At 43.4% G+C, this 25,554-nt stretch overlaps 1 protein-coding gene across 4 annotated transcripts in view; it reads left to right on the forward strand.

The window, feature by feature from the left end:
* TTC27 (tetratricopeptide repeat domain 27) overlaps window positions 1-25,554 on the forward strand; it is a 190,974-nt gene that overhangs the window by 157,994 nt on the left and 7,426 nt on the right. For all 4 annotated transcript variants that reach the window (XM_037895448.2, XM_037895447.2, XM_037895449.2 and 1 more), the window contains 2 exons: window positions 11,641-11,838; window positions 16,413-16,524. In XM_037895448.2, the coding sequence (XP_037751376.1) occupies window positions 11,641-11,838; window positions 16,413-16,524 (310 nt within the window). The remainder of the gene's footprint in view (window positions 1-11,640; window positions 11,839-16,412; window positions 16,525-25,554) is intronic.

A 25,554-nucleotide genomic window follows, 5' to 3' on the forward strand; every position in this document is an offset into this window, starting at 1 on the left:
TTGGATATTCAGTTAAGCTTTTTGCATATTGCTTAGAATAATTTTCCACTTTTGTTGCATAATTTTCCTTTCTATTCTATTTTCCCCTTCAGTTTTTAATCACACACTACGGTTTTTATTTGGTTAGGACTGTATTGATGTTAAATGTCCTGAGTTTTTGTTTAAGATGTCCTAGTGGAGATGGACCTTAAAAAGCCTTCCAAGTTCTTCTTCGAGTGATTGCTCATGTGTATTCCACAATAGGTGTGCATGCTCACCACGTGCTCCGGTGCCGGAAGTTTTTCCCCTAGCAGTACCCATAGTGGGGAGCACCCCGCCGCGACCCCTGGAGCGGCGGCTGCCTGGCGCGGTATAAGGGGGGATGCACTCCCCCCACCCTCAGTTCCTTCTTGCCACCAGTGAAGGTGCGTCGGAACTGCTCAGCTCCAGCTTTGCTGCAGCTCGTCCCCAGAACTCTGTTTGTTCAGTAGTACCTGTAGTCAGTTAGCTAATTCAGTTAGTTTAGTTAGTCATTGAGCCCGGGCCCCACGCTCCAAGCTTTAAGTTGTGTGGCTCTTGTAGGCGCTCTATTTCAAGGAGCGACCCACACACAGATTGTCTGCGCTGCTTGGGAGAAACCCAATTCAGCGAAAGATGCAAGATCTGCAAATCTCTCAAGCCCCGAAATAAATAAGAAAGAGACATTAGACTCAGGGCCATCCTGATGGAGTCGACGCTGGCCCCGACCCCGGCATGCCGCACCGAACTGGTACCCAGCACCGCGGCGTCTGTACACGGAGACCCTCCGGTACCATTGTCCTGTCGGCACCGCTCCCTGTCCACAGGGCACGCCAAGAGGACCAGAAAGACTCCCTCTTCGCAACGGCACTGAGGGAAGTCTGGGACAGAGGCTAGGCCCATGTCGGGTAGTCCTCAATCTCCATCAGGCCTTAGGCCTCCGACTCATGTGAGCGGAGTAGCCCAGCTCCTTCGGAGCAGGCCTCTCCAGATGTCTGGATGCCATCTACGCCCGAAGCCCTCCAGGCAGCCAGGGACATCATGTCAATGCCGGTGCCCAGAGCTCCGCTGATGTTGGCCCCATGCTCCAGAGGTAAGCTGCCACTGGGATCACCACAGTCGCCATCAGCCCGGTACCGGTCTCGGTCAAGGCAATGTTCCTGACACCGCTAACTGCCCAGCGACCATTCAGGGCTCAGTTCATGTAGATCACCCTCGACACCGGCCAGACTGTCTGGATGGGTGCCGTCCAACCGGGACTCCCGGCACCGCTTATCTTCGCAAAGCGAATATAGATGGGACCGTGGCAGACGTCACCAACAGTCCTCATCTCGCAGGAGATACCACAGTCGGTCGTGGAACAATCATCGACGCCGTTCCCGCTTGGACTCCCATTCCAAGTCTCTGCCAAGGCACCGTAGCCCCGGGCGTCGATCGCCAGTGTCTCACCGACGCGGGTCCGCCCCTCGAGGCCGTTCGTGGAGCAGCTACTACTGTCGGTGCCACTCCTCTGTGTCGAAATCACGGTCCCGAGGCTGACATAGATACCGGCACCGCCGATACTCCCAATCCAGAGGTAGCAGCAGCGGATCGTACACCAGCCTGGCCTCCACTCACAGCAGCCTGTCTACGGGCTGGCTAGCTTGGCCTGAACAGCTGGCCCCACCGGTGCCTCAGCAAGCACAATGGCACCAAGCGTCATGACCTCCGGCGCAGCTCCCGGTGGGGGCTTGCTCGGTGGCTGGGGCCTCAGAATCACCGTCGGCGTCAATCTTTAGACCGCCAGAAAAAAGGTTGGTGGGACCTCTGTCCTCGTTACCGTGCCCGGAGTCCAACCAGGTGGTGGATCCTCCGGTGCCGGACGACACCCAAAGCATCGCACCGGCCTCGCCCCGTCCAGAGGAGCTGATTGCAGCCCCGCACTCCTCTGTCCCTCAGAAGGACTACCGAGCCCACCAAGACCTCCTAAAAAGGGTGGCAGCGAGCCTCCATCTCCAGGCTGAGGAGATTGAATAGGGTTGAATAGGCTCTTCCATGTGCTGTCCCCTTCAGCACCGGGCAGGGTGGCCTTGCTGCTCCATGAAGGGGTGGCAAGAATTTCAAACGCCCTGTGGCAAACACCAGCCTTGTTGGCTCCCATCTCTAAAAAAGCGGAGCTCGAGTACTTTGTACCCACGAAGGGACATGAGTATCTGTATACCCACCCAGTGCCCAACTCCTTGATGGTCAAGTTGGTCAACCACAGGGAGCGGCAGGGGCAACCAGCCACGACCCCCATGAACAAAGACTGTCGGAGGCTGGATACTTTCGGGAGAAAGGTTTATTTATCGTCAAGCTTTCAGGTATGAGTAGCAAACCATCAGGCTCTCCTGGGTCACTATGAGTTTAACCTCTGGGAATCCCTCCCAAAGTTTGAGGACTCTCTCCAGGAGCGCGATAAGAAAGAGTTTAAGGTGCTCATGGAGGAAGGGGCGGCAGCCGCAAGGGCATCCCTGCAGCAGACCTGGCTGCACGGTCCATGGCCTCAGTGGTGTCCATAAGATGGGCGTCATGCCTTCTGCTCTCTGGGCTCTCCAGTGAAGCGCAGTCGTCAATGCAGGATCTCCCTTTCGACGGGAAGGCTCTGTTTGCTGAGGAAACAGACACAAGGCTGCATAGCACGAAAGACTCCCGCACAACCCTCCAGACCTTGGGCCTCTGTGTCCCTCCTCCGGCAAAACCCAAGTTCAAGCTGCAACAGGCTCCCGCCCACGCCACCCTCCCAAAGTACAAGGCCTCCCACAAAAAGCAGCAGGGCTACAGAAAGTGCCCGCAATGGCAATCCCGGCCTGCCCCCCAGCCTGGGTCTTCTAAGGTCAAGCAGGCGGGCAAAAGGCGTTTTTGACGGGACGCTTAGGGGTACCCACCAGTTCTCAGCAGGTACCTACCCCCAATAAAGCTCCCTTTCTCCAATTTGTAGCATGCTTTCCTCCCGGAATGGTCGCGGCTCACCTCAGACCGGTGCGTTCTCAACACCATCTCCCGACGTTACACCCTTCGGTTTACCTCCTCCCCACCCAACTGTCCTCCACCCCCGTCCCTCCTGGGGGACCCCTCCCATAAGGCTCTGCTCGAGCAGGAGGTGGGGCGGCTCCTGGACCTAGGAGCTGTAGAGGTGGTGCCCAAGGAGTTTCTGGGCAAGGAGTATTACTCCCGGTATTTCCTTATCCCAAAGGCCAAAGGCAGGCTCAGGCCCATCATGGACCTGCGAGGCCTGAACCACTACATGATGAAACTCAAGTTCTGCATGGTTTCCCTGGCCTCCATCATCCCCTCCCTGGATCCCGGGGACTGGTATGCTGCCCTCAATCTACAGGACGCGTACTTCCATGTCCACACATTCAAGGGGCACAGACACTTCCTCCGTTTCATGGTGGGTCAGAGTCACTACCAATTCACGATCCTACCGTTTGATCTGTCCACTACCCCCAGGGTCTTAACAAAGTGAATGGCGGTGGTAGCAGCCTACCTCAGACACCAGGGGGTCCAAATATTCCCATATCTGGACGACTGGCTAGTCAAAGGCACCCCCCCAGTCGCCGGTGAGGGATCATGTGGCACTCCTCCTGTCCACATGTACTGCCCTGGGCCTGTTGATAAACAATGCCAAGTCCACGTTAGTCCCGGTCCAACACATAGAGTTTATCAGGGCGCTACTGGACACAACGTCGGCCAGGTCCTCTCTCCCACCAGACAGGTTTGAGACCCCCCTGAAAGGTCTCATTGACTCTGTCACATGTTTGCGTGCACAAATGTGGTCCATCACGCCAGGCTCAGAATGAGGCCGCTCCAGCTCTGGCTGGGCTCACAGTTCTCCCAGGCCACAGACAGAATGGACAAAGTCCTCACCATGCCGAACTCGGTGATCACCTCCCTGCGGTGGTGGTCTGCCCCAAACAACATGCTCCAAGGGGTCCAGTTCAGGGACAGGGCCCCGTTGTTGGAGCTGGTGTCCAACACATCGGTCCTGGGATGGGGGGCTCATGTGGGGAACTTTCAGACCCAAGGCCTGTGGTCTCTACAAGACCTACACCTCCATATAAACATCAGGGAACTCAGGGCTGTGCGACTGGCGTGTATGGCCTTCCGCTTGCATCTGGAGGGCAAGGTAGTCAGGGTCTTCAAGGACAACATGGCCTCTGTGTTCTATATCAACAGGCAAGGTGGGGCCTGATCCTCTGCTCTCTGCCACGAAGCCCTCAGTCTGTGGGACTTCTGTATAGCCCACAATATCTACCTAAAAGCCTTCCACCTGCCGGGCGCACGGAATATGAGGGCAGATCGCTTGAGCAGGGATTTTTCCTCTCAGCATGAGTGGTCTCCACAACTGGAAGTGGCTCACCAGCTCTTCTGAAGGTGGGCTACTCCCCAGATGGACCTATTTGCGACCCGGCAGAACCGATGATGCCCCCGGTTCTCCTCCGGGGGGGCCTAAGGAGGGGCACTATCTCTGATGCCTTTACCCTGTCCTGGTCAGGCCAGCTCCTCTACACCTTTCCCCTGTTCCCTCTGATCAGCAGGGCCCTGGAGAAAATAAAGACGGACAAAGCCAAGGTCCTCGTCGTTGCCCCGGCATGGCCTGGGCAGCACTGGTATGGGTAGCCATGGCAGTTACCTCTCCGCCTGGACCTGCTCTCTCAGGGACCAGGGCCGCCTCCTCCATCCCAACCTAGCAACGCTTGACCTCACGGCATGGCTGCTCAGTGGCTAGGTGGAGAGGAAAGAACATGCTCGGAACAGGTTCAGTGCACCCTCCTTGAAAGTAGACGGCCCTCCACTCACTGCTCCTATGTGGCGAAGTGGTCTCGGTTTTCGAGGTGGGCGGCAGGCCAGGGTGTTTGTCCGACGGCCGCCCGGATCCAGCTTATGCTTGATTACCTCCTCCACCTGAGGGCCCAGGGATTGGCACTCTCGTCAGTCAGGGTATACTTGGCGGCCATATCGGCCTTTCATCCCCTGGTGCAAGGGCAAACGGTGTTTTCCCATGCTATGAGCGGCCGGTTCCTTAAGGGTTTTGAACCTCTCTACCCATATTCCAAGCCCCTGGTTCCACAGTGGGACCTAAACCTGGTGCTGGCTCGTCTCACGGGGGCCCCCTATGAACCACTGGCCACGTGTTCCTGGTCTCACTTCTCGTGGAAGGTGGCCTTCCTGGTAGTTATCACGTTGGCCAGGCGGGTCTCGGAGCTCAGGGCCCTAACCTCCAAACTGCCGTATACGGTTTTTCATAAGGACAAGGTCCAGCTCTGCCCACACTCCCGTTCCGCCGCGTTCCTACCACATGGGTCAGGACATTTTTCTGCCAGTCCTCTGCCCCAGGCCTCATGCGACTAGTGAGGAATGCCATCTCCACATGCTCGACGTAAGGCAAGCTCTGGCTTTCTACCTCGAGCGGACCAAGCCGTTCAGAAAGTCTTCGCAATTGTTCATCACCTCAGCTGAGCGCGTGAAGGGTCAGCCGATTTCCACTGAGCGGCTTTCTAAGTGGATCGCTTCGGGCATCCATTCCTGTTATGAGCTGGTGGGGGTTCCCCCCGCCGCCCATTGTGAGGGTACACTTGACTTGGGCACAGGCCTCATCAACTGCCTTCGTGGCCCACGTCCCCATCCAGGACGTTTGTAGGGCCACCACGTGGTCTTCGGTTCACATGTTCACCTCGCACTATGCGATCATCTCCCAGGCCAGGGATGATGCCGAGTTCAGCAGGGAGGTACTCTGTCCCAAGAATTTGTGAACTCCTACCTACCTCCAACAGATATAGCTTGGAATCACCTATTGTGGAATACACATGAGCAATCACTCGAAGAAGAAAAGACCGTTACCTTTTCCGTAACTGGTGTTCTTCGAGATGTTGCTCATGTCTATTCCACATCCCACTCTCCTTCCCCTCTGTTGGAGTTGTCTGGCAAGAAGGAACTGAGGGTGGGGGGAGTGCAGTCCCCCTTATACCACGCCAGGCAGGCGCTGCTCCCAGGTTCGTGGGTTAGTGCTCCCCCCTATGGGTACTGCTTGGGGAAAAACTTCCAGCACCGGTGCATGTGGCGAGCATGCACACCTATTGTGGAACAGACATGAGCAACGTATCTCGAAGAACACCAGTTACGGAAAAGGTAACTGTCTTTTTCTGCATGTTCTCTTTAATATAGCTATATGCAATTAGAGGGATTTTCATATGTGGTTATGAACAAGCCCAAAATCTGATTAAGGATTCCAGGAAGGCTTGTATTAATAATTGTTCAGGGAGTAACAGAATACTCTAGTAGCTAAAAATGAATAGATAAACCTAAACAGCTAAGTTATGGTTCTTAGAGGAAACTCATCCTGTTCAATATTTCCAGAAAGTCAGTCCCCTTGACTATCTACCGTCCCACCTTGCAGCCTGACTTCAGCATTAGTTCTTTTCCTTCCCTCTGACACTTCATCTCTCCTGCAATGGATTAGCAGCATACCTGATGATAATAGACACCTAAGTAAACCATAGACGTGGCTAAGTGGAAGTTGGTGTGTCTCTCACATGCCTCTTTCCATGCCAGCACAACTTGATCTTCTTGCTAGATCAGAGGTGCTGAATGTATGTTATTTTATTAACTACTGTACTAGTTGACATGTCAAGAAAGAGAGGGGGGGAAACATAAAACCATTGGTTAAATCAGTATTAGGTAACAATCTAAACTAGGAGGATGGCTATACAAATAGTGCACAATACATTAACAGTACAACGCATACATAAAAAATCACCCATGGGGTGTGCTTCATAGCCCATTGTTCTAGGATCCTCTGATACATGACTAAATGTACCAAATTAGTAGTATATAATGGAAGTAATTTAGAATATCCCTGGTTTTGTATGCTGTGGTCAGATTCTTAATATTTCAGCATATTATTCAAAGATGTTTTTAAACTAATACAATTTTATTAACTCTTTAAAGGAGTTTGTAATTGAATTATAGTATGTTTTCTATTTGTATGTTAGGTCATTGCTTTTCTGTTTCAGATTTGTGACCACCAAATGTAATTGTGGGAAATTATGCTTCTGAGTTATTCTAGTTATCTAATGATATCACACCCCCTTCTTGGCAGGAAATATGATAGGCTGTAGGATATTGTGAGGTTGAATGTATACACATATGGATGCTACAGGCAAAATTCTAAAAGGAAAAATATTATTAATCATTCCCATATATAAAATAAAAATGATCTGGGGAAAAAACTGAGATGTGTCCCATGAACATTAATTGATCTTTGCATGGATCACATGTCTAATCTAACGCACTGGACTTTTTATGGTGATGTTATTAAATAGATATATTGGTAAAAGAGAACAACACTGCCTTTCATATGTAAGAAAACTCCCTCTCTTTCTCCCTAGCCTACAGATCCTTCTCAGCTTTGTGATATGAACACTTATATTTGCAATGTCTATATTTTAAAGCATGTTAATCAGAAAAAAGTGGTTGGAACATATTAATGAGAGAGACACTGAAATCTGCATGATTGCTACCTAGACTATAATGTCTCTGTGGATAAAAGGAGGACTTTAGTCACTAGGCCTGTCAATCTTGCCACCTAGATATTGGATGGTTGAAGGAAAAATATTGAAGGGGGACTCCAACACCTTTTTAGAAGCATTACATTCACTATACATACATACATACATGCATACATGTATGTCTATATATAGCACATATATGCATGTACATATATATTTATCTATAAGAAGTAAGGTAGAATAAAAGGCTACAGTATATCAAGTAGTGCTAAAAATTGATTCCTGGATAGTCTCATTAAAATTTTACGCATGTGTTCTTAGCATTCCCTTTTATGGCCATGGCCCTTAAAAAGTTGCCAGTTTTTCCTAATATAAATAAATAAGTTTATCTCAGTGCCTATATGTGTTTTCCCATACTTACTGCAAATACTGAGTTTATCTAATATTAAAGACTCATGCAATTATTTATGCCAATTGGCAAGTTTTTTAGGGTCATGCCTGTACGTGAGAGAAACTACAGTTTAGCCAATAATTAAGTCACAATTTACCAAAAAAAAAGACCTGGGGGCAGATTCTCAGCTGGTGTAAACTGTCTTTACACTAGCTGAGAATCTGCCTCCTTCCAATGATTCAACCTCTGGTGTGTATGGGAATATGTTATCCAAGGGACTTCCAAAAGTGTTAATCACATAACTTTTCACAGAATGCAGATCACTGAAGCCAAGCAGTTGGTGTTTATCTGTAATGTTAACATGCTGAGGATAAGAAAGACACTAGATGCTGCATTGATTGTTGGAATGTTTTGCAACATCGCTTTCAGGAGCAAAGCTACATACTGTACTGTCTGTGAGTGTGAATTCAATGTGCACGGCTTAACGTGAATACAGGATCCCAAACAGGAAACAGCATAGAGTGAAGATTCCTATTGCCTCTTCCCATTATGTATTATCCTCATTTAACCGGCTCATGCTGCTAGAATGTTTTGTAATAAGAGGCAAAAGCAAAAGCTTTTTGTGCTTGTATTTCTGTAAGGGCACTTTCCAACAGGGATTTTGAGTGAGGAGGTGGGGGATTAACATTTTCAAGAGACACCTGTGCTCTCAAGCGGTTCATTAATGATCAGTTCCTTGATTTTAAGCTTTAATTTGGGAAGGTATTTGCGGTGAGTGTATTTACAGAGAGCTGCCTTACAGAGTGCTGACTTATCATGGGAGAACTGTTATCTGAAGGTCCTTTCCTCACTTGAGCTCTGTCAGCTTTGATTCGCATCAGTGCAGCTTTGGAACATGTTTTGACTAGTTCAATTTTTATATGAAAGGAGCTGTTGTACAACATAGTAATTGTGAAATGAGATTAACATCAGTTAAGATGTTTTAGGGTTTTAGGGTAGTTTTTTTTCTTGTGTTTTTGTTTTGTTTTTAATTAGTGTGAGGCACAAAAAATAGGAGAAAGGAGGTGGAATCCTGGTATAGTGGAGAACTGTTAAACACACAGGTGCTTTGTACAGTGGTCATATGAGGCATAACTGATTAAACAGACATAAGGAAAATAAAAGTTGTTGCTTGCACAGGATCCTTTTTAACTTAGCATCTATTGACTGTGCTGGAGTATTAGTGGATATGACAATTTAACTTCCCTCAGAGGACATTTAATTAAAAGTTTAACCATTAAAATTGTGTTCTGAAAGTAGAAAGTTGCGCCTTGATTGCTAATCCTGTTTTGGTGTTTAGATACAATTCACTTGCAATTCTAATAAAAATATTTTTAACAGGCAGTATAACCAAGACATGATTATGTTTTAGCCCCTTTTCAAGTAGAACCTATACTTTAATGTATTATTTATCTGTTTTATACTATTGAGTATGATATAGCAATAGAATTTGGTGTGTTTACATTACTCACTGGCATATTTCAAGGACATAACTGTTGCATGACACTGTCTTTTTAAAAAAGCTAAAAATATCTAGGTATAGGTATTGGAACTTATTGTCTCAGCAGGACTACAGCCCTATTAATATTTGGGCATATTTTCCACAAAATTATTCTGTATAGTTGTCACTCCCTCAATATCCCTACTAAACTTTTTGTTTCCTACAATTATCTTCAAGAGTGAAAGGCTGACTGCTGATTAGTAGAGAGGAAGAACAGATCAGCCCTCACACAATAGTTTAGATAATTTATTTTATAAAATATATATTAGTGTTTTTTAAAAAGATTAAATGTTAATTCACTACCATAGTTTGATAACAATGCTGAATAGAAAGTTGTTGGAATTTTTCATTTAGGGTTTTTTTTTTATGATTGCGTTCTTTTCTATGATTGGCTTGTAATAGTTTGGTAGACCTATTTTGTAATATCACCCATTTTAAATTTACTATGCTACTGACCAGGAATTTGAAATACATAATTGAGAATCACTTGATTGCTGTTGGTTTTGACCAAACAGCGTAATCCAATTATACTGTTGAGAAAAATATTTGTAATAGAAACATTTAGCTGTGTCATGAAAAATAAATGTTGTTTGTTTGCTAGCTTAAAGTAAAATTGTTTGGAATGTGTAATAATATTGATTCTTATAAATACAACAATTATGATTAATGGCACAGAATGTGTTATAACTTAGTGTTTTCAATATCCTGTACCCATCTCCATTTTTAAGGGTTCTAGCCTTTCATATTTTTAGCAGGATCGTGGTACATCAGTGAATCATTGAGTAGTCATAAATGTAGCTTTCTAGCAGGATTAATATTCTGTATCCCAATCGCAGTATGGATTTTATTATCTAAAAAGTGTCTTATTGTTAGGAAATGCCAATTAGTATTATTTCTTTGATATTTAATCTAAATGATTTATTAATATTATACAGGAAAATAACTAGGTTAAAGAACGTTATTAAAGGTTGCAATGCCAAGCAGTCAGAAGTCAGAAAATACCAAAATTAAGGTTGTCTATGCAACACCTCCCTCCCCCCAACCCCACCCTTTTTTCCTACCTGTCTCCCAGCCTCAGTCTTCATCCTGGTCTGCTTTTTCCACCTCCCTAGTCAGATTCTTGTCCTATCTTGCCTATTCAAATGAGGCAGCATCCTCCTTGCTGTCTCAGCCCAGCAGGGTGGCATTAGCAGCCCGGGAAAGACAGGGCCCCTGCTCTCAACTCCTGTGCCTAGCCTCAGCTCAGCCTGCAGCACCCCAGATCTACAGATGCAGAGAAAGTCCTGCTCAGCCCTAGGCTGGTGTATGCTCAGTGCTGACAGAATCTTCAGGGAATTAAGCTGCAAAGCTCTAGTAAATCTCCACTGAGCATGTGCAAACTTTGATTTTTTTTCAAAGATTTATAACTTGGACAAATTGCCAGATTTTCACAGGTTGGGCAAAAGACACATCACTGACACGAAGGTCATCCCCTGCCAAATTTCAAATCCCTGCTCCAAAGCATGGAGACAGTAGAGATTCTCAAAGAAAAGTTTGCCAGAAATTTTTAACATGAGCATAACAATGTATTTTTCCCTGACTTTGTTCTTGGAAATGGCTGCCCTGAATTTGTTGAAATTTTCCAGTAAATTCAGCCTGAGGCAGACCCCCAAGCTTGGAAAATTTCAGCCAAAACAATTAAAGTTCAGTTAAATTCCAAGTACTTGAAAACAGGGTCTTATGATGAGACGTGTCAGGCAACCTTAATAATAGGTGGTGCTCCAAGTCCCACTTATAATCTAAAATTGTATCTCTCACATGCAGCATCTTGCTCCTGGACCACTCCTAAAGCCCCCCTTCACACCAGCTTTTTTGGGAAAGCACAAAATTCCCACCACTGCTCACTGGAGGGAGGACAGAAGCTTCCTGCATACTTGTTCCACCCATAAAACTCCTTTGCAAAAAGTCTAAATGAGGATTAAATGGGTGAACTTCACTCATAATATACTTTTTAGTATCCCGTATAATTGTATAAGAACAATTTTGTAAGATTAGTTTGCCATCTTTGTGTTGTAAAGTCTTTGTAATTTACTAAATTATCAATGAATATATACTGAAGTGTTGCAAATGTTGCAGAGATATCAAAAGCCAAAACTTGTTGGTGTTCATCAGAATATAAATGAAAGATTTCTCTGCTTTCTAAGGTGCTGAATATTCTGGTCAGGGCAGTGGTGGATGGAATGGCTGATCGTAACGGAGAGGTGGCAACGGGGTTGAAGGGGAAATTGCGGGAGCTGTTTGGCAGAGTGACTTCAAGAGTGACTGGTGATGCGGACATCTGGAGACTATATGCCAGACTCTGTGGAAATGGACAGAGTGATAACCCTGAAGATACTGAAAAGGTAAATGTTGAGGTTGCTTTTTGTTTTTTTTTTGTTTTGTTTTGTTTTCCTAAAATGTGAGTTTGTTATAGAAGTAGAAGGCTGTTATCCTCTAGTAGACCAGCTATTGTAGCAAGATACAGAACACACTTTGCAACTATTCCTCCGTTTTGCTGCAGGCATTCTGTCCTTTTGGGGTTTTTTCCTCCAAGGATATATTTTCTTTAGGGGGGAGGAAGATTTTTAAGTTTTCCATCAGTTTGTTTTTTTAAATATGCATAATTCTATCATTCTAGACTTGGACATTTTTTTTCTTCAAAAGAAGAAATTTCCTATTAAAGCATCTGTTGGTGACACTAGGTTGATATTTTGAAGGTTTTCTTTGCAACCATAATGGCTAGAGATTTAATTTTAACTCAAAGCTTAGATTCTGGCAATAAGGCTGCAGCCTTCAGAAAACAGTGGCTCACTGAGTCATCATAAGTTACCAAACTCAGTTCTGGGATCAGAGTGTGAAAATATATTTAGGGCTTGTCTACACTGCAGTAATTCAGAAACAGCTAATCCTGAACTATTCCATGTGGACACGTTCCAGAAGAAGAATGCCTTGTTTCTATTTAGCTTAAAGTGGGTTTACTTCCTCCACTTAATTCTTAATCTTTTGAGGTGTCAAGGCCTGTGTACAGTTCTCTGTCCTAATATTAATCTGTTTCTATTAGCCTCTAATCCCAGGTCGTCCCCGTTCCCTCAGTCTCTCAGTTACATCATAAATTGAGGCTAGAGTGATTGCATTTCCAAAATAACTGCTACACAACTGGAGTGCTTACTTTGTTGTTCATGCTGGATGGTGCTTTGCAATTTGGTATTAAGTTTCCAAAATTCACATACCCGTGCACACTCCCAAAATATCTCTAGGTTATCAGATCTTCACTGAACCTGAAAATATAAAATGTCAGCATTCAGTATGTGTTTCCTAATGGCACTCTTTGGCCAGGGCAGAAATGTCAGGCAGGAAGATTGCTCAATATTCTGTGATAAGTACGTGATGCAGATTGTTGGGCTTGTGGTTCACACGTCCATAGTGGTGTACTTCTAGTCACTTTGTCCTTCCTCATTCTGTTCTCTTCAAACTCTCCTCTGTTAACTTGCATGCTTTAGCCCTCACTTGCTTTCCTCTGACTCTGATTTGTCTGATTCTCCCTCTCTCCTTTCCATTTTTTCCTTTAGAGATGAAAATGATTTTGCCCTTTTTGCATTCAGAAGCATGGAAGTTGCAATATCATGTAATGCATCCCTAAATACTAATCAGACACAAAAAGTAACTCAGAGCTTGTCTACACTATAAATGTAGTCATGTCAGGGAGCCCGGTTACATCATGGTCTTCCCCTAACCCAGTTATAAATGTGGTTTCAGTATGTAGAGGAGACAGGACTTTAACTATGTATCATAACCAGACTGGTTATGAAACATGGTTAAAATCTAGTCTACCCTGCAAATTCGGACCATATTTGTAAAAGTTAGGGTACACTTTTGTCAGTTTCCTGACGTGGTTGTATTTTAGTGTAGACGGAGCATAAAAGAGAACTGAAAAACTAAAGTCTCTACAGGCACAACTTGAATTAATTTACAGTATCAATTTATAAAACTTCTACTATATTGTACAAAATTTGAAGGTTTTCCTGTGCCTATTGGGCATTAAATCAAAGTAGCTGTCTATTGCAATTTTTCAAAACCCATATAGTGTGAAAGAAGCAAAGAACTTGAATAGAATATAAAATAATGCTTGCCGTTTTCGTAGCATCATAGATGATAAAGACAGGAAAAGGCCTATTAGATCATTTTGTCCCTTTCCCTGCAAATGCACATCTGTCCCCTTTGAACACAACGCTAAAAAATGTTCTAGTTGAGGTTTAAAAGACTCAAGCAATGATGCTTCCAGCAGTTCCCTTGGGAGAATACTCCACAGCCTCATACATCTGGCTGCTGTTAAGATTTTCCTGGTATTCAGACTAAATTTTTCCTTTCCTAATTTCATCTCCCTATTCTGGTGGTGGCTGGTGTCCAAAATAGTTGCTGAGGCGGCAGGTAATAATCCACCACACTCTCCTTCACGTTAATCAGTGTTTCAAAATGAAATATAGGGACACTGGTAAGGAAGCATATTTTGGGGGAAGAATGTGGTTGATGGGGAAGTGGGAAGTAAAAGGTGCCACTCCTGTACTTTCAGAATGAAAAACTGGGATACCTTTTATAGCAAATGGTGGTATGGGAGAAAATATTTATCCCTCAGTCGCTCCTTCATTGTTCTCTCCTACTCCCAACCTCCACCCCTCTGATCTAGTTTTTAACCCAGCGTACACTCTTTCTCTTGCACACACACCAATCTACTCACAATCTCCTTCACCAATTCAGTCAGTTTTCTCCTGTGCTTAACCCAGTGCATCCCTCTCCCACTTCAGAACCTTCTAAAGCCTTCACAATTCCCTCCAATCTAACACCAACTCACACTTGCCCATGAGGCCAAGAACCCTTCCCATTTCCAATTAAACTCTCCATGGCTCAGTACCATCTCTCTCCAAATACATCCAAGCTCAGAAAACACACACACACAACCTTTCAGCCTCAGATCTTTTTCCCTTCCTTCCTGACACCCACATACTCAACCCGTTTGTTGCTGGGCCTGGAAAATGAGGTGGCAGCAAGGAAGCATTTGCAGGCAGCCCTATACGCTGCCTCTCTGGGACTAGCCCCATAGAAACCTGTATTCCCCATTGTGTTCCTCCTCTATCTACTACCTGCATCAGGGCCAAAATTCCCTGATGACAGCCAGATGTATGGGTCCTTCAGAGGCTGGTAAGTTCCGACTCCATCAGAGGCCCCCTGTGGGAGCAGGCAGTACTGCTGGAACATTATTGTTGGGGCTTTGTCCCCTTGGCGTCTAATGACCAATCTTCGCTGCATTGCTTCTAATATCCATAGAGTCATAGAAGTGTAGGGCTGGAAGGGACCTTGAGAAGTCATCAAGTCCAGCCCCTTGGGCTGTGGCAGGACCAAGTAAACCTAGACCATCCCTGACAGGTGATTGTCCAACTTGTTTTTAAAAGCTTCTAATGATGAAATTTATATATGGCTTTAAGATGTTTCTTCTCCCTTCTATTTAGACTCTTCAGATGGTAGTACACTGTTATTATGCCCCTCTTAGTCCATCATTTAGTCAAGTGATAGAACTTTAGCATCTTCAATTTTTTCATACAATATGTTTAATTTTTATTTTTAGTAACACTCCACCCCCTGTGAGAAGGAAAAAATAGCAAGCAATCATTATTTTCTCCTTTTTAAATTTCTCCCGCTCACTGAGCTGTGTGTTTTTTAGATTATTTTTCACCTGATGTATAAGCCTCTACATTGACAAAATGCATCTCATTTTGTTTTGGTTTTTTTCAGTGTATCTAATCTCTCTGCATCCCTTGATATTATTTCTCTTTCCTAATTTGTGTTCATAGCTTCCTTCCAGTTTTTCATCTGCAAATTTCATTAATGTGCTGTTGATTCCTGTGATACAAGAAGTGGGGGGAGTAGCTCCCTTTGATGGACACCCAGCCAGCCAGTTAGCTGTAAAATCCCTCCTGGTCTGTTCTCTGCTTTCTTTTACCTCTGGGCTTGTTAACCCTTTACAGGTGAAGCAACCAGAGAACAGACCAAGAGGGATTTTATAGCTAGCTAGCTGGCTGGCTGGGTGTCCATCAAAGGGAGCTACTGCCCCCCACTTCATGTATCACAATTCCCTTTTCCAGATAGTGAAGATGTTGAATACGACCAGATCCTTGTAGTACAGCACTGGATTCCTATTCCCCATTTATGTTCCCATTTGTCTGGCAAGAAATGGTCTTCATAAACTCATAGTGATCAGTGCTTATGGTTCTGTTACATCTTAGATATTTTCTTTCCCTTTATTTGTTCCATTGTTATACTAAGGACAGAAATTGTATTGAAAGTGTGGTTATTACCAGAATCACTCTTTTTTTTTTTCATTTATACATTTGTTTAATAAATTGGTATCATATTTGTTTTTCATTATAAGTTTCCTGCTTATGAAAATTCTTCCTTGATTACTGTTTACATTCATTTTCTATACTTCTGTTTGCTTTTGGGAATCAATGCAGTATCAAAGCAATAGCTCAGTCTAAGAAAAACAATATTGGATAATATTTTTGGAAAAAAGCCTTGTAGTATTTAACTATATATTTCTTAGGTTCAGAACTGCTGTTCAAAATATGTAAGTGTTTTCTCTTTTGGATATGCTTTTAATTATTTTGACCTGGCAAACATGGGTCACGTCCATCAGTCTAGACAAATTTATAAAAAATAAAAATTGTCTTCAGACAAATGTTACTTTATGTGCCTGACATCCTTGAGATGCAATATCAGTGAACATCTGTGTTACAGCTGGTGCTAATGGTTGCAGAGGAACTCTGACTCTCAGAAAATCCATCATATTAAAGATATGTTCAGTTTTTTGGGAGGAGTGTTTAATATGTGCATGAAGCTAAACTGGAATTCTTTTATAATTTTGCGCTAATTGATTGTTTTGCAGTCACTACAGTATCTCACCAAGGCACATAAATGTGAAATGCAATCAGCAGATTGGGAGAAAGATATTTCATCTTTTAAAGAATTGGTGAAAGGAGCCATAGAGCTTGCCCATGGTATGTTCGCCCTGAAACATAACATTTTATATTATTCATAAAGAATATACAGAGTACTTAAGTAAGAACGTATTTTGTTAGTGAGTTTCTTATCCTCAGATATTGGAACTGATATGGCACCTATTGTTTGGGATATAATCTTGTTACTGCATGTGAAAAGTTGAGTCTGGGTGCAGTGAGATAGAGTTCCTGAGTATAAGATGAGGCAGCATTTAAAAGGCCTGTGAGCCAGCAAACACTATGAGTAGCACACAGTAGAGATCTCTGGAAGTTCCTGGGAAAGTGCTGAGAGAAAATGATTCCTGTCTCAGCCGTGAAAAGGGAGAGCACACTGGGGGAGAAATATTATAGTGGTACTCTTCCAAGCCTCCCACAAAATAAGCTCAGCTGACGAGATACAAATTGAGAGGCAATTCTCAGTAGATTGTGTAGCTCTGGACTCTGATAGACTCTTTGGTCTTTGCTCCCTCTCAGTGAGATTCAGATAGATATACCACCTATGATCTCTGAGCTCCTTGGCTTCCCTTCATTGGGGCTCAGATGTTCTTCTAGAGACCTTGGTCTTAATTAAGAAGAGAGGGGAGGAAATAAGTGGTAGTTTTCTGCCAAGCCCACCTACCCACAATGCCAAAATTAGCTGCTGCTCAGAGTAGATTGTGCAAATCTTCATAATATACTTCCTTTTCTTACTTCACGGCTGAAAGCCTGAAAGATGTTAATGGTGAAATTTAAAGGACCAGTCTACTTGAAGGAAATTAGCACCTGTGTAACTACACTGAGGTAGTTGCACTGGTGCAAACTCCTAATATAGTTTCTCTGCACTTGTGTAAAGTAGGGCTTAGACAACTTCATCCAGCAACAAACAGCAGTTGAGATCACTGGGAAAAACCAAGAATGCAAAATTAGGTTGAGCCACAAAGAAAGAACCCTTCTCACCAACTACTCCTTGACACAATGGATAAGCCAGTAGTGGAGGAACAAGAAAGTAATAAGCGATTTGGCAATTAGAAAGAGTAATAAGAATAGCCCAGGACAAACATCTGTTAAGGAGGATTAGGACATTGTGCGGAAGCTAAATTATTTCTTTATTCCATTCTTCAACACTTGAGGATGTTGGCAACTGTATTTACTCTTTCTTCTTTGAATTATGGTCCCTATTATATCCACTAAGGGTTATACATAGGGCCCTACCAAATTCACAGCCGTGAAAAACACATAACAGACCGTGAAATCTGGTCTTTTGTGTCCTTTTACCCTGTAATATACAGATTTCACGAGGGAGACCAGCATTTCTCAAATTGGGGGTCCTGATCCAAAAGAGGGTAGGGGGAGTGATATTGCCACCCTTACTTTTGCACTGCCTTCAGAGCTGGGTGAGAGCAGTGGCTGCTGCCAGGTGCCCAGCTCTGAAGACCACATGCTGCCAGTAACAGCGCAGAAGAAAGGGTGGGAATAGCATACCATGCCACCCTTACTTCTGTGATGCTGCATTCAGAGTTGGGTCACAAACCCTACAGTTATAACACCATGAAATTTCAGATTTAAATATCTGAAATCATGAAATTTATGATCTTTGAAATCCTATGACTCTGAAATTGACCAAAATGGACCATGAATTTGGTAGGGGTCTAGTTATATGCATGCGGCATGCATCCGGAGCTGAAGATTTTGAAAATAGTAGTGTCTGTTGGTCTGCACCCACACCCTTGCTCCACCTCATGGTTTCATCCAAGGCAATAAAGGGCGAGGCTGACCAACAGCACCCTCAATTCTTTCTCAACACCATTTGGTCTGTGTTGGAGTCTCTACTGTTCTCTCCTGTCTTGTGACACATTTTCTAAAAATACAGAAAGAAGACTGTTTTTACCCTTGTATATAGTTAGTATTTTTGTTGTTTTGGTAGTAGTATTTAGTGTAGTAGTAGTTTTTAGGAATTAAGGACTTTGGACGCCATTTTGTTGGCCTCCTGCTCTGCTTTGCTTTGCAAGTGGTTAATAGTGTGGCTTGGCGAAGTGGTGCTGTGATGAGCATTGAGAAAGCTGTGCTCATAAGTTTGAAGGAAAGGAACAAGGTTAGCCCTGGTATTAGTCCAGAGAACTTTTCTGAATTCCCCTATGGAGGTAATGTAATAGCCTATAAAGGGAAGTGGTGAAGTCTTTCTTTCTAGGAGGGGATTCTGTGATGTGCTTTCCTGAAAAGAAACAACAGTTGAAGGCTGAAGGGACATTGGTTTTGGAATTAGGCGTGGCAGTGGAAGTAGCGGTGGCATCTAATAATTCAGGTGCTGCTGTGGATAATGTAGGAAAAGCTGAATGTAAAATATAAAAGGAAGGATGGCCTCCTCTGAGAAAGAAGATTGAAAAGGTATCAGTAGTGACCTTTTCTAATAGTGGGCCTCAGGGAAAAGAGGACCAGCAAGGTAGACGGAATGGGGGGAAATGAAATAAAAAGGAAGGCAAAGGTAGAAATTTTAGTAGGAGACAGTGGAGACTCTGACTCATTGAGGAGTTTAGTTTGGAAGTGGCGATTGCAATATGAGAGCAGGGACCAAATTGACAGATTGCGTACTGCAGATTTTTAGAAAACTAGCGGACTACAAGGGAGCTGTACCCATATCTTCCCCGCCTTCCAAAAGTTCAATATAGGGAGGTGGGTACCCCCTATCTCCCCAGTTTCAGCACAAGATCCTGGTGGTTTAGGGGCACATTTAGATTGGGATACCTGGGGAAGACATGCCATTTAATAAGGGAGCATTCAGACAAGATATGCTGATACACAGGTGCCACTTATTCATTAATTAGTACGAAGAAACAAGACTTGTTTGGATCCCCAGTAACAGTAAAAAGATTACAGGGAGTCATAGTAGAACTGCAGAGCACAAATAATGCATCTATTTGGTCTGTCTTAAAAGCAGATAGAAAAACATGGAGATTAACCATTGATTTTAGGCCACTTAACAAGGTGACACCTATCACTCCCTAAGGAGTGGCAAAGTACCCGAAGGTCATAGCATCCATAGCTGCAGGAGTTCAGAAGTTTACAGTGATTCTTCCCAACTGAAGCAATGGAAAAGAATTATTAATGTGTATAACTGTTTAGAAATAAGATTACCTAGTAACTAGGGCTGTCAAGTGATTAAAAAAATTAATCGTGATTAATTGCACTGTTAATAATAGAATACCATTTATTTAAATATTTTTGGATGTTTTCTACATTTTCAAATATATTGATTTAAATTGCAACACAGAATACAAAGTGTACAGTGCTCACTTTGTATTTATTATTACAAGTATTTGCACTGTAAAAAACAAAAGAAATAGTATTTTTAGTTCACCTAATACGAGTACTTTAGTGCAATCCTTTTATCATGAAAGTTGAACTTAAAAATGTAGAATTATTTTTTTAAAAAAAACCTGCATTCAAAAATTAAACAAAGTAAAATTTTAGAGCCTTCAAGTCCACTCAGTCCTACTTGTTGTTTGCCTGTGTAATTGGCTGAACAAGTTTGTTTACATTTGCAGGAGATAATGCTGCCTGCTTCTGGTTTACAATGTTATCTGAAAGTGAGAACAGGCATTCTCATGGCACGGTTGTAGCTGGTGTTGCAAGATATTTATGTGCCAGATGCGCTAACGATGTCCCTTCGTCTTCAACCACCATTCCAGGGGACATGCGTCCATGCTGATGACAGGTTCTGCTCAACAACAATCCAAACCAGTGCGAACCGACACATGTTCATTTTCATCATCTGAGTCCGATGCCACCAGCAGAAGGTTGATTTTCTTTTTTGGTGGTTTGGGTTCTGTAGTTTCCATATTGGAGTATTGTTCTTTTAAGACTTCTGACAGCATGCGCCACATCTTGACCCTCTCAGATTTTGGAAGTCACTTCAGATTCTTAAACCTTGGGTCGAGTGCTGTAGCTATCTTTAGAAATCTCACATTGGTATCTTCTTTGCGTTTTGTCAAATCTGCAGTGAAAGTGTTCTTAAAATGAACAACATGTGCTGGGTCATCATCTGAGACGGCTATAACATGAAATATTATGGCAGAAGCCTGGTAAAACAGAGCAGGAGACATACAGTTCTCCCTCAAGGAGTTCAATCACAAATTTAATTAACGCATTATTTTTTTAACGAGCGTCATCAGCATGGAAGCATATCCTCTGGAACGGTGGCCAAAGCATGAAGGGGCATACAAATGTTTAGCATATCTGGCATGTAAATACCTTCCAATGCCAGCTACAAAAGTGCCATGCATATACCTGTTCTCACTTTCTTGTGACATTGTAAATAAGAAGAGGGCAGCATTATCTCCTGTAAATGTCAACAAACTTGTTTGTCTTAGCGATTGGCTGAACAAGAAGTAGGACTGAGTGGTCTTGTAGGCTATGAAGTTTTATATTGTTTTGTTTTTGACTGCACTTATGTAATCAAAAAAATCTACATTTGTAAGTTGCACTTTCACGATAAGGAGATTGTATCGCATACAGTACTTTTATGAGGTGAGGTGAAAAATGCTATTTCTTTAGTTTATCATTTTTACAGTGCAAATATTGTAATAAATAATATACACTTTGATTTCAATTACAACACAGAATACAATATATATGAAAATGTAGAAAAATATCCAAAATATTTAATAAATTTCAATTGGTAGTGTATGGTTTAACAATGTGATTAAAACTGCAATTAATTGAGATTTAATTTTTTAATTGCAATTAGGTTTTTTGAGTTAATCGCATGAGTTAACAGTGATTAATCGACTGCCCTACTAGTAACCCTAATTATATTTCTCTGAATAATATAGAGGATTCACCAAAAGATAAAGTTAAGGAAATGGACAGGGACCTCCAGAAAGAGAAGGTCGCGGAGATGCCGGAGTTAGAACCCATGCCCCTGGATTCTCTTTATTTAAGAAGATCCCCTGTTCCAGCTCAGCACCCAAACTGGGAGAGACCTATGGTGCCTGTAGTTATTGAAGGAGGGGTATTCTGCCAGATAATGTAATTGTGCAAAAGGGCGGCTTGCTCTTCTGAGCATCACTGTCTGCCAACAAAAGATGTTTATGTTTGAGTCCCCAGTGTAGTGGAGGGAGACACTGGAAATCAATGGGCAGAAAAGTGTAGTCCCAGCAAGCTCTCTGATAAGTTTCAAGATAGGAGCAATGTGGCTTAGAGGACAGTTTGGGTTGATGGACATGGGTGGTCATGGGGTAATTGGCATGGGATATAATAAAAAACTTACGGGTAATAATTGATTTGGCAAATAGTGTGTCGTGGGGAATGCCTTAATAATTAAATGTTTGTTAGTTTTAAGTAATTATTAACGCAAAGTAGGTACCAATGTGAGATTTCTAAAGATAGCTGTGATAGGTGCCCCCTGGTACTGGGATACCACTGAGCCCTCTGACCCACCAGCCTGGGCTGCCTCTCACACTGTGCTGCTGTGATGAGCTGCAAAGCCCTCCAGCCTGCACTTTCACCAGCATTCACACAGGTAGGGACACACCCAGCTGCAGTTACACACAGGCTTTCCAACCACCAACTTCCCAGCCTAGGACCCCAGAGCAGTACCATCCTGCCCTGGACAGATCTGGCCAGTATATGGCTTTAATACTCGGTCCACCTCTCCCTTAATGTGAAGAGAACAATGCACGCTTGTGGTAATCAAGCAGAGATTTTCCCCAAACACTCCAGTCAAAGCTCATTGCTTTGGATTAAAACATAAAATAAGTTTATTAACTACAAAAGATAGCATGGATGCATGTTCTCTAGAAGGGTGTTTGAAGCATGAAGGGACATGTGAATCATTAGCACATCTGGCACGTAAATATCTTGCAATGCTGTATACGACAGTGCCATGCAAATGCTTGTTCTCTCAGATGACATTGTAAACAAGAAGCAGGCAGCATTATCTCCTTCAAATTTAAACAAACTTGTTCGAGCGATTGGCTGAACAAGAAGTAGGACTGAGTGGACTTGTAGGCTCTAAAGTTTTACATTGTTTTATTTTTTAATGCAGGGGGTTTTTTTGTACATAATTCTACATTTGTAAATTCAACTTTCATGATAAAGAAATTGCACTACAGTACTTGGATTAGGTGAATTGAAAAATACCATTTCTTTTGTTTTTTACAGTACAAATATTTGTAATGAAAAATAAATATAAAGTGAGCACTGTACACTTTGTATTCTGTGTTGTAATTGAGATCAATATATTTGAAAATGTATAAAACATCCAAAACTATTTAAATAAATAGTATTCTATTATTGTTTAACAACATGATTAATCACAGTTAATTTTTGTAATCACTTGGCAGCCCTATTAGATATATAGATATAGATATATTATCAAACCATCAAGGAGAGGACTGATACCAGAGAAATTGCCCAGACTCCATTTTGTATCCCCAGCTTCCATTTTAAATAAGCAAGAGTCACTCTGCCATTAGAAGCTGTAGGTCACATACCACTAAAAATAGAATTGGTGTGAAAACCAAATTAGGGGAAAGGTCAGCAAATCATAACTCCTAAGGTAAACAACGGTTGCAGGCTAAAAATAGAACTGACAGTTTGGAATGTTGGCATATGTTCAAGAAACACTTGACAAAGATATTAGCAGAAATGTCTAGAAAGTTCTGACAGGACAGTATAAAAGTCAATGTGTCTGTGGACGGAAGCCGGAAGCAGTTAGGAGCCGACAGTGAAGAAGCAGGAGCAGCAGAGGGATTCCTGTCACTAGAATGAAGTCAGCAAACAGTAAGCTTGTCAGTTATAGTTATAGTATAGGATAGCATAGTGTTAGTGTGTACGCGTGTGTGGGGATTAATAAAGATGTATGTAAGTATGTGTGTTCATTGTGGAGGGAATGTTTATGTGTATGACCTAAAGAATTGTTATCAATTGCTGTCAGCAACCTGCAGCAGACTGGCCATCCGAAGCAGGGAGCGGCCATCCGAAGCAGGGAGCAGCCATTCAGGATCATTTCAGACTACAAGGCAATGTGATTTGGGGTGCTCTTTAACTTGTTATACAGTATTTGAGTTTTTGTAACATTAATATTGTTACTGTGTTAGGGATTGTTATTTGCACCAATTAAAAGGTGCCTTGTTTTGGAAAAGAATACTTCTTGTGGCTGTCGGTCATTTATCGGAAAGCTGTATCCATGTCCTCCAGGTATTTCCTTAACCACTCTGGAGATCCATGCCTTAGGAGAACAGATTGGTGATAGGTGAGCTATTTTGGGGGAACCCTAAATCTGTTTTCCAGGTAACACTCTGGCCTTCATTGACTAGGCGTTCAGAACCAGAGTCAGAGGATGCACCACTTAGCCCGACTCTGATGTTACTGCCAGAACCAGAGAAGTTCCCTTAATCATCCAGATGTAGCAGTGTTGTTGATTCCTTCCTCCTCCCTCCCCTGATGACCACCGTCAGATCCAGGAACTGTTACAAAGAGTGGCTGATGCCCTCCACATTCCACTGGAGGAAGTGCAGGAGAGCCAACATCAGTTACTTAATACCTTGCATGCATTTGTACCATTCAGAGTGGTGCGACCAGTCAACTATGTTGTTCCTCAACTGGCCCAAACTTTCTGGCATACTCTGGTCACTTGCGCACCCACCGCAAAGTCAGTGGAAAAGAGATACTATGTACTGGCAAAGGGGTCTGAGTTTCTGTTTTCTCACCCCCTGCCCAATTCCTTGATTTATACAAGCAGCAATGGAACAAGCCTGGGAACAACCTCCACATTCTACTCTAGCTGACAAGAAAGGTAAGAGACCAGACTTCCTAGGTTGCAAGGTCTTTTCTTCAGCCAGCCTTCAGTTTCTGATCTCCAACTACCAGGCGTTATTAGCCAAATATGACTTTCTAAATTACAGTCAGTTAGCAGACTTTGCAGAGAATCTTCCCCAGGAGGATCATGCCCACTTCCATACTATCCCAGAGGAAGGCAGACTGGGCAGCAGGACAATGCTCCAGGCTGTGGTGGATTCACTGGACAGATCTTCACGAACTGTGGCCACAGGGATCGTCATGAGGAGGGAATCCTGGTTCCATTCGTCTGATTTCCTTAGGAGGTGCAGAATTCCACTGAGGACCTCCCTTTTGATGAATCTCACCTCTTCAACCAGGAGACTGACAACTCCCTCAAGGACTCCAGAGACACCCTGTAATCACTGGGTATTTATACACCTGCACCCAAGTGAAAGTTTTACCACCTACCTCCCACACAACAGGTCAGAACTCCTCAGTCCTTTCATCAGCAACTGTACAAGCGTCTTTGTGAGCGTCAGAAGACCAATGGTCCCATCCCCCGGGTCTGCCCATGTAGTCTTCGACACCACAAACTCAATCTTCACAAAAGTGATATTTCTGAGTGCATCTAGAGAGCCGTCAACTGCCTTGCATCCTATCATACGTACAACCCTTCCCCTTTGAGGGACATCTAGCACACTTTTTACCAGCTCAGAGTGCAATTACAATAGACAAGTGGGTCCTGAATGTCATTCGACATGGCTATATGATCGAGTTCATGATGCTACCTCATCCACATGCCTCGTCCCGTCCTGCTTCCAGGACCACTCTCATGACAGTATGCTCTCCCTAGAGGTAGACTCCCTACTGCAAAGAGGATCAATAGAGCCTGTTGCTACAGTATTTCAAGGTGCAGGGTTCTATTCAACCTATTTCCTGGTGCCCAAGAGGAAGGGAGGATGGAGACCAATCTTAGATCTGTCATCTCAGCCACTTCATACCTAAACCAAAGTTTCATATGGCCGCCCTTGCAGCCATTATACTCTCACTAGAAAGAGATGCGTGGTTTATGGCTCTTAATATGCAAGACGCTTACTTCCATTTAGATATCCATCCTACCCACAGACAGTTCTTGAGATTTATGGTAGGCCCAAGACACTTCCAATACAGAGTTATACCATTCGGACTCACGGGTCCATGGGTCTTCACTGGTGTCAAAGGGTCCTTAAATTCCCTTATCTCGATGAGTGGCTACTAGAGTACGATCCAGAC

The sequence above is a fragment of the Chelonia mydas genome, chromosome 3 (genome assembly GCF_015237465.2).
Source record: "Chelonia mydas isolate rCheMyd1 chromosome 3, rCheMyd1.pri.v2, whole genome shotgun sequence".
Classification (NCBI taxonomy): Eukaryota; Metazoa; Chordata; order Testudines; family Cheloniidae; genus Chelonia; species Chelonia mydas.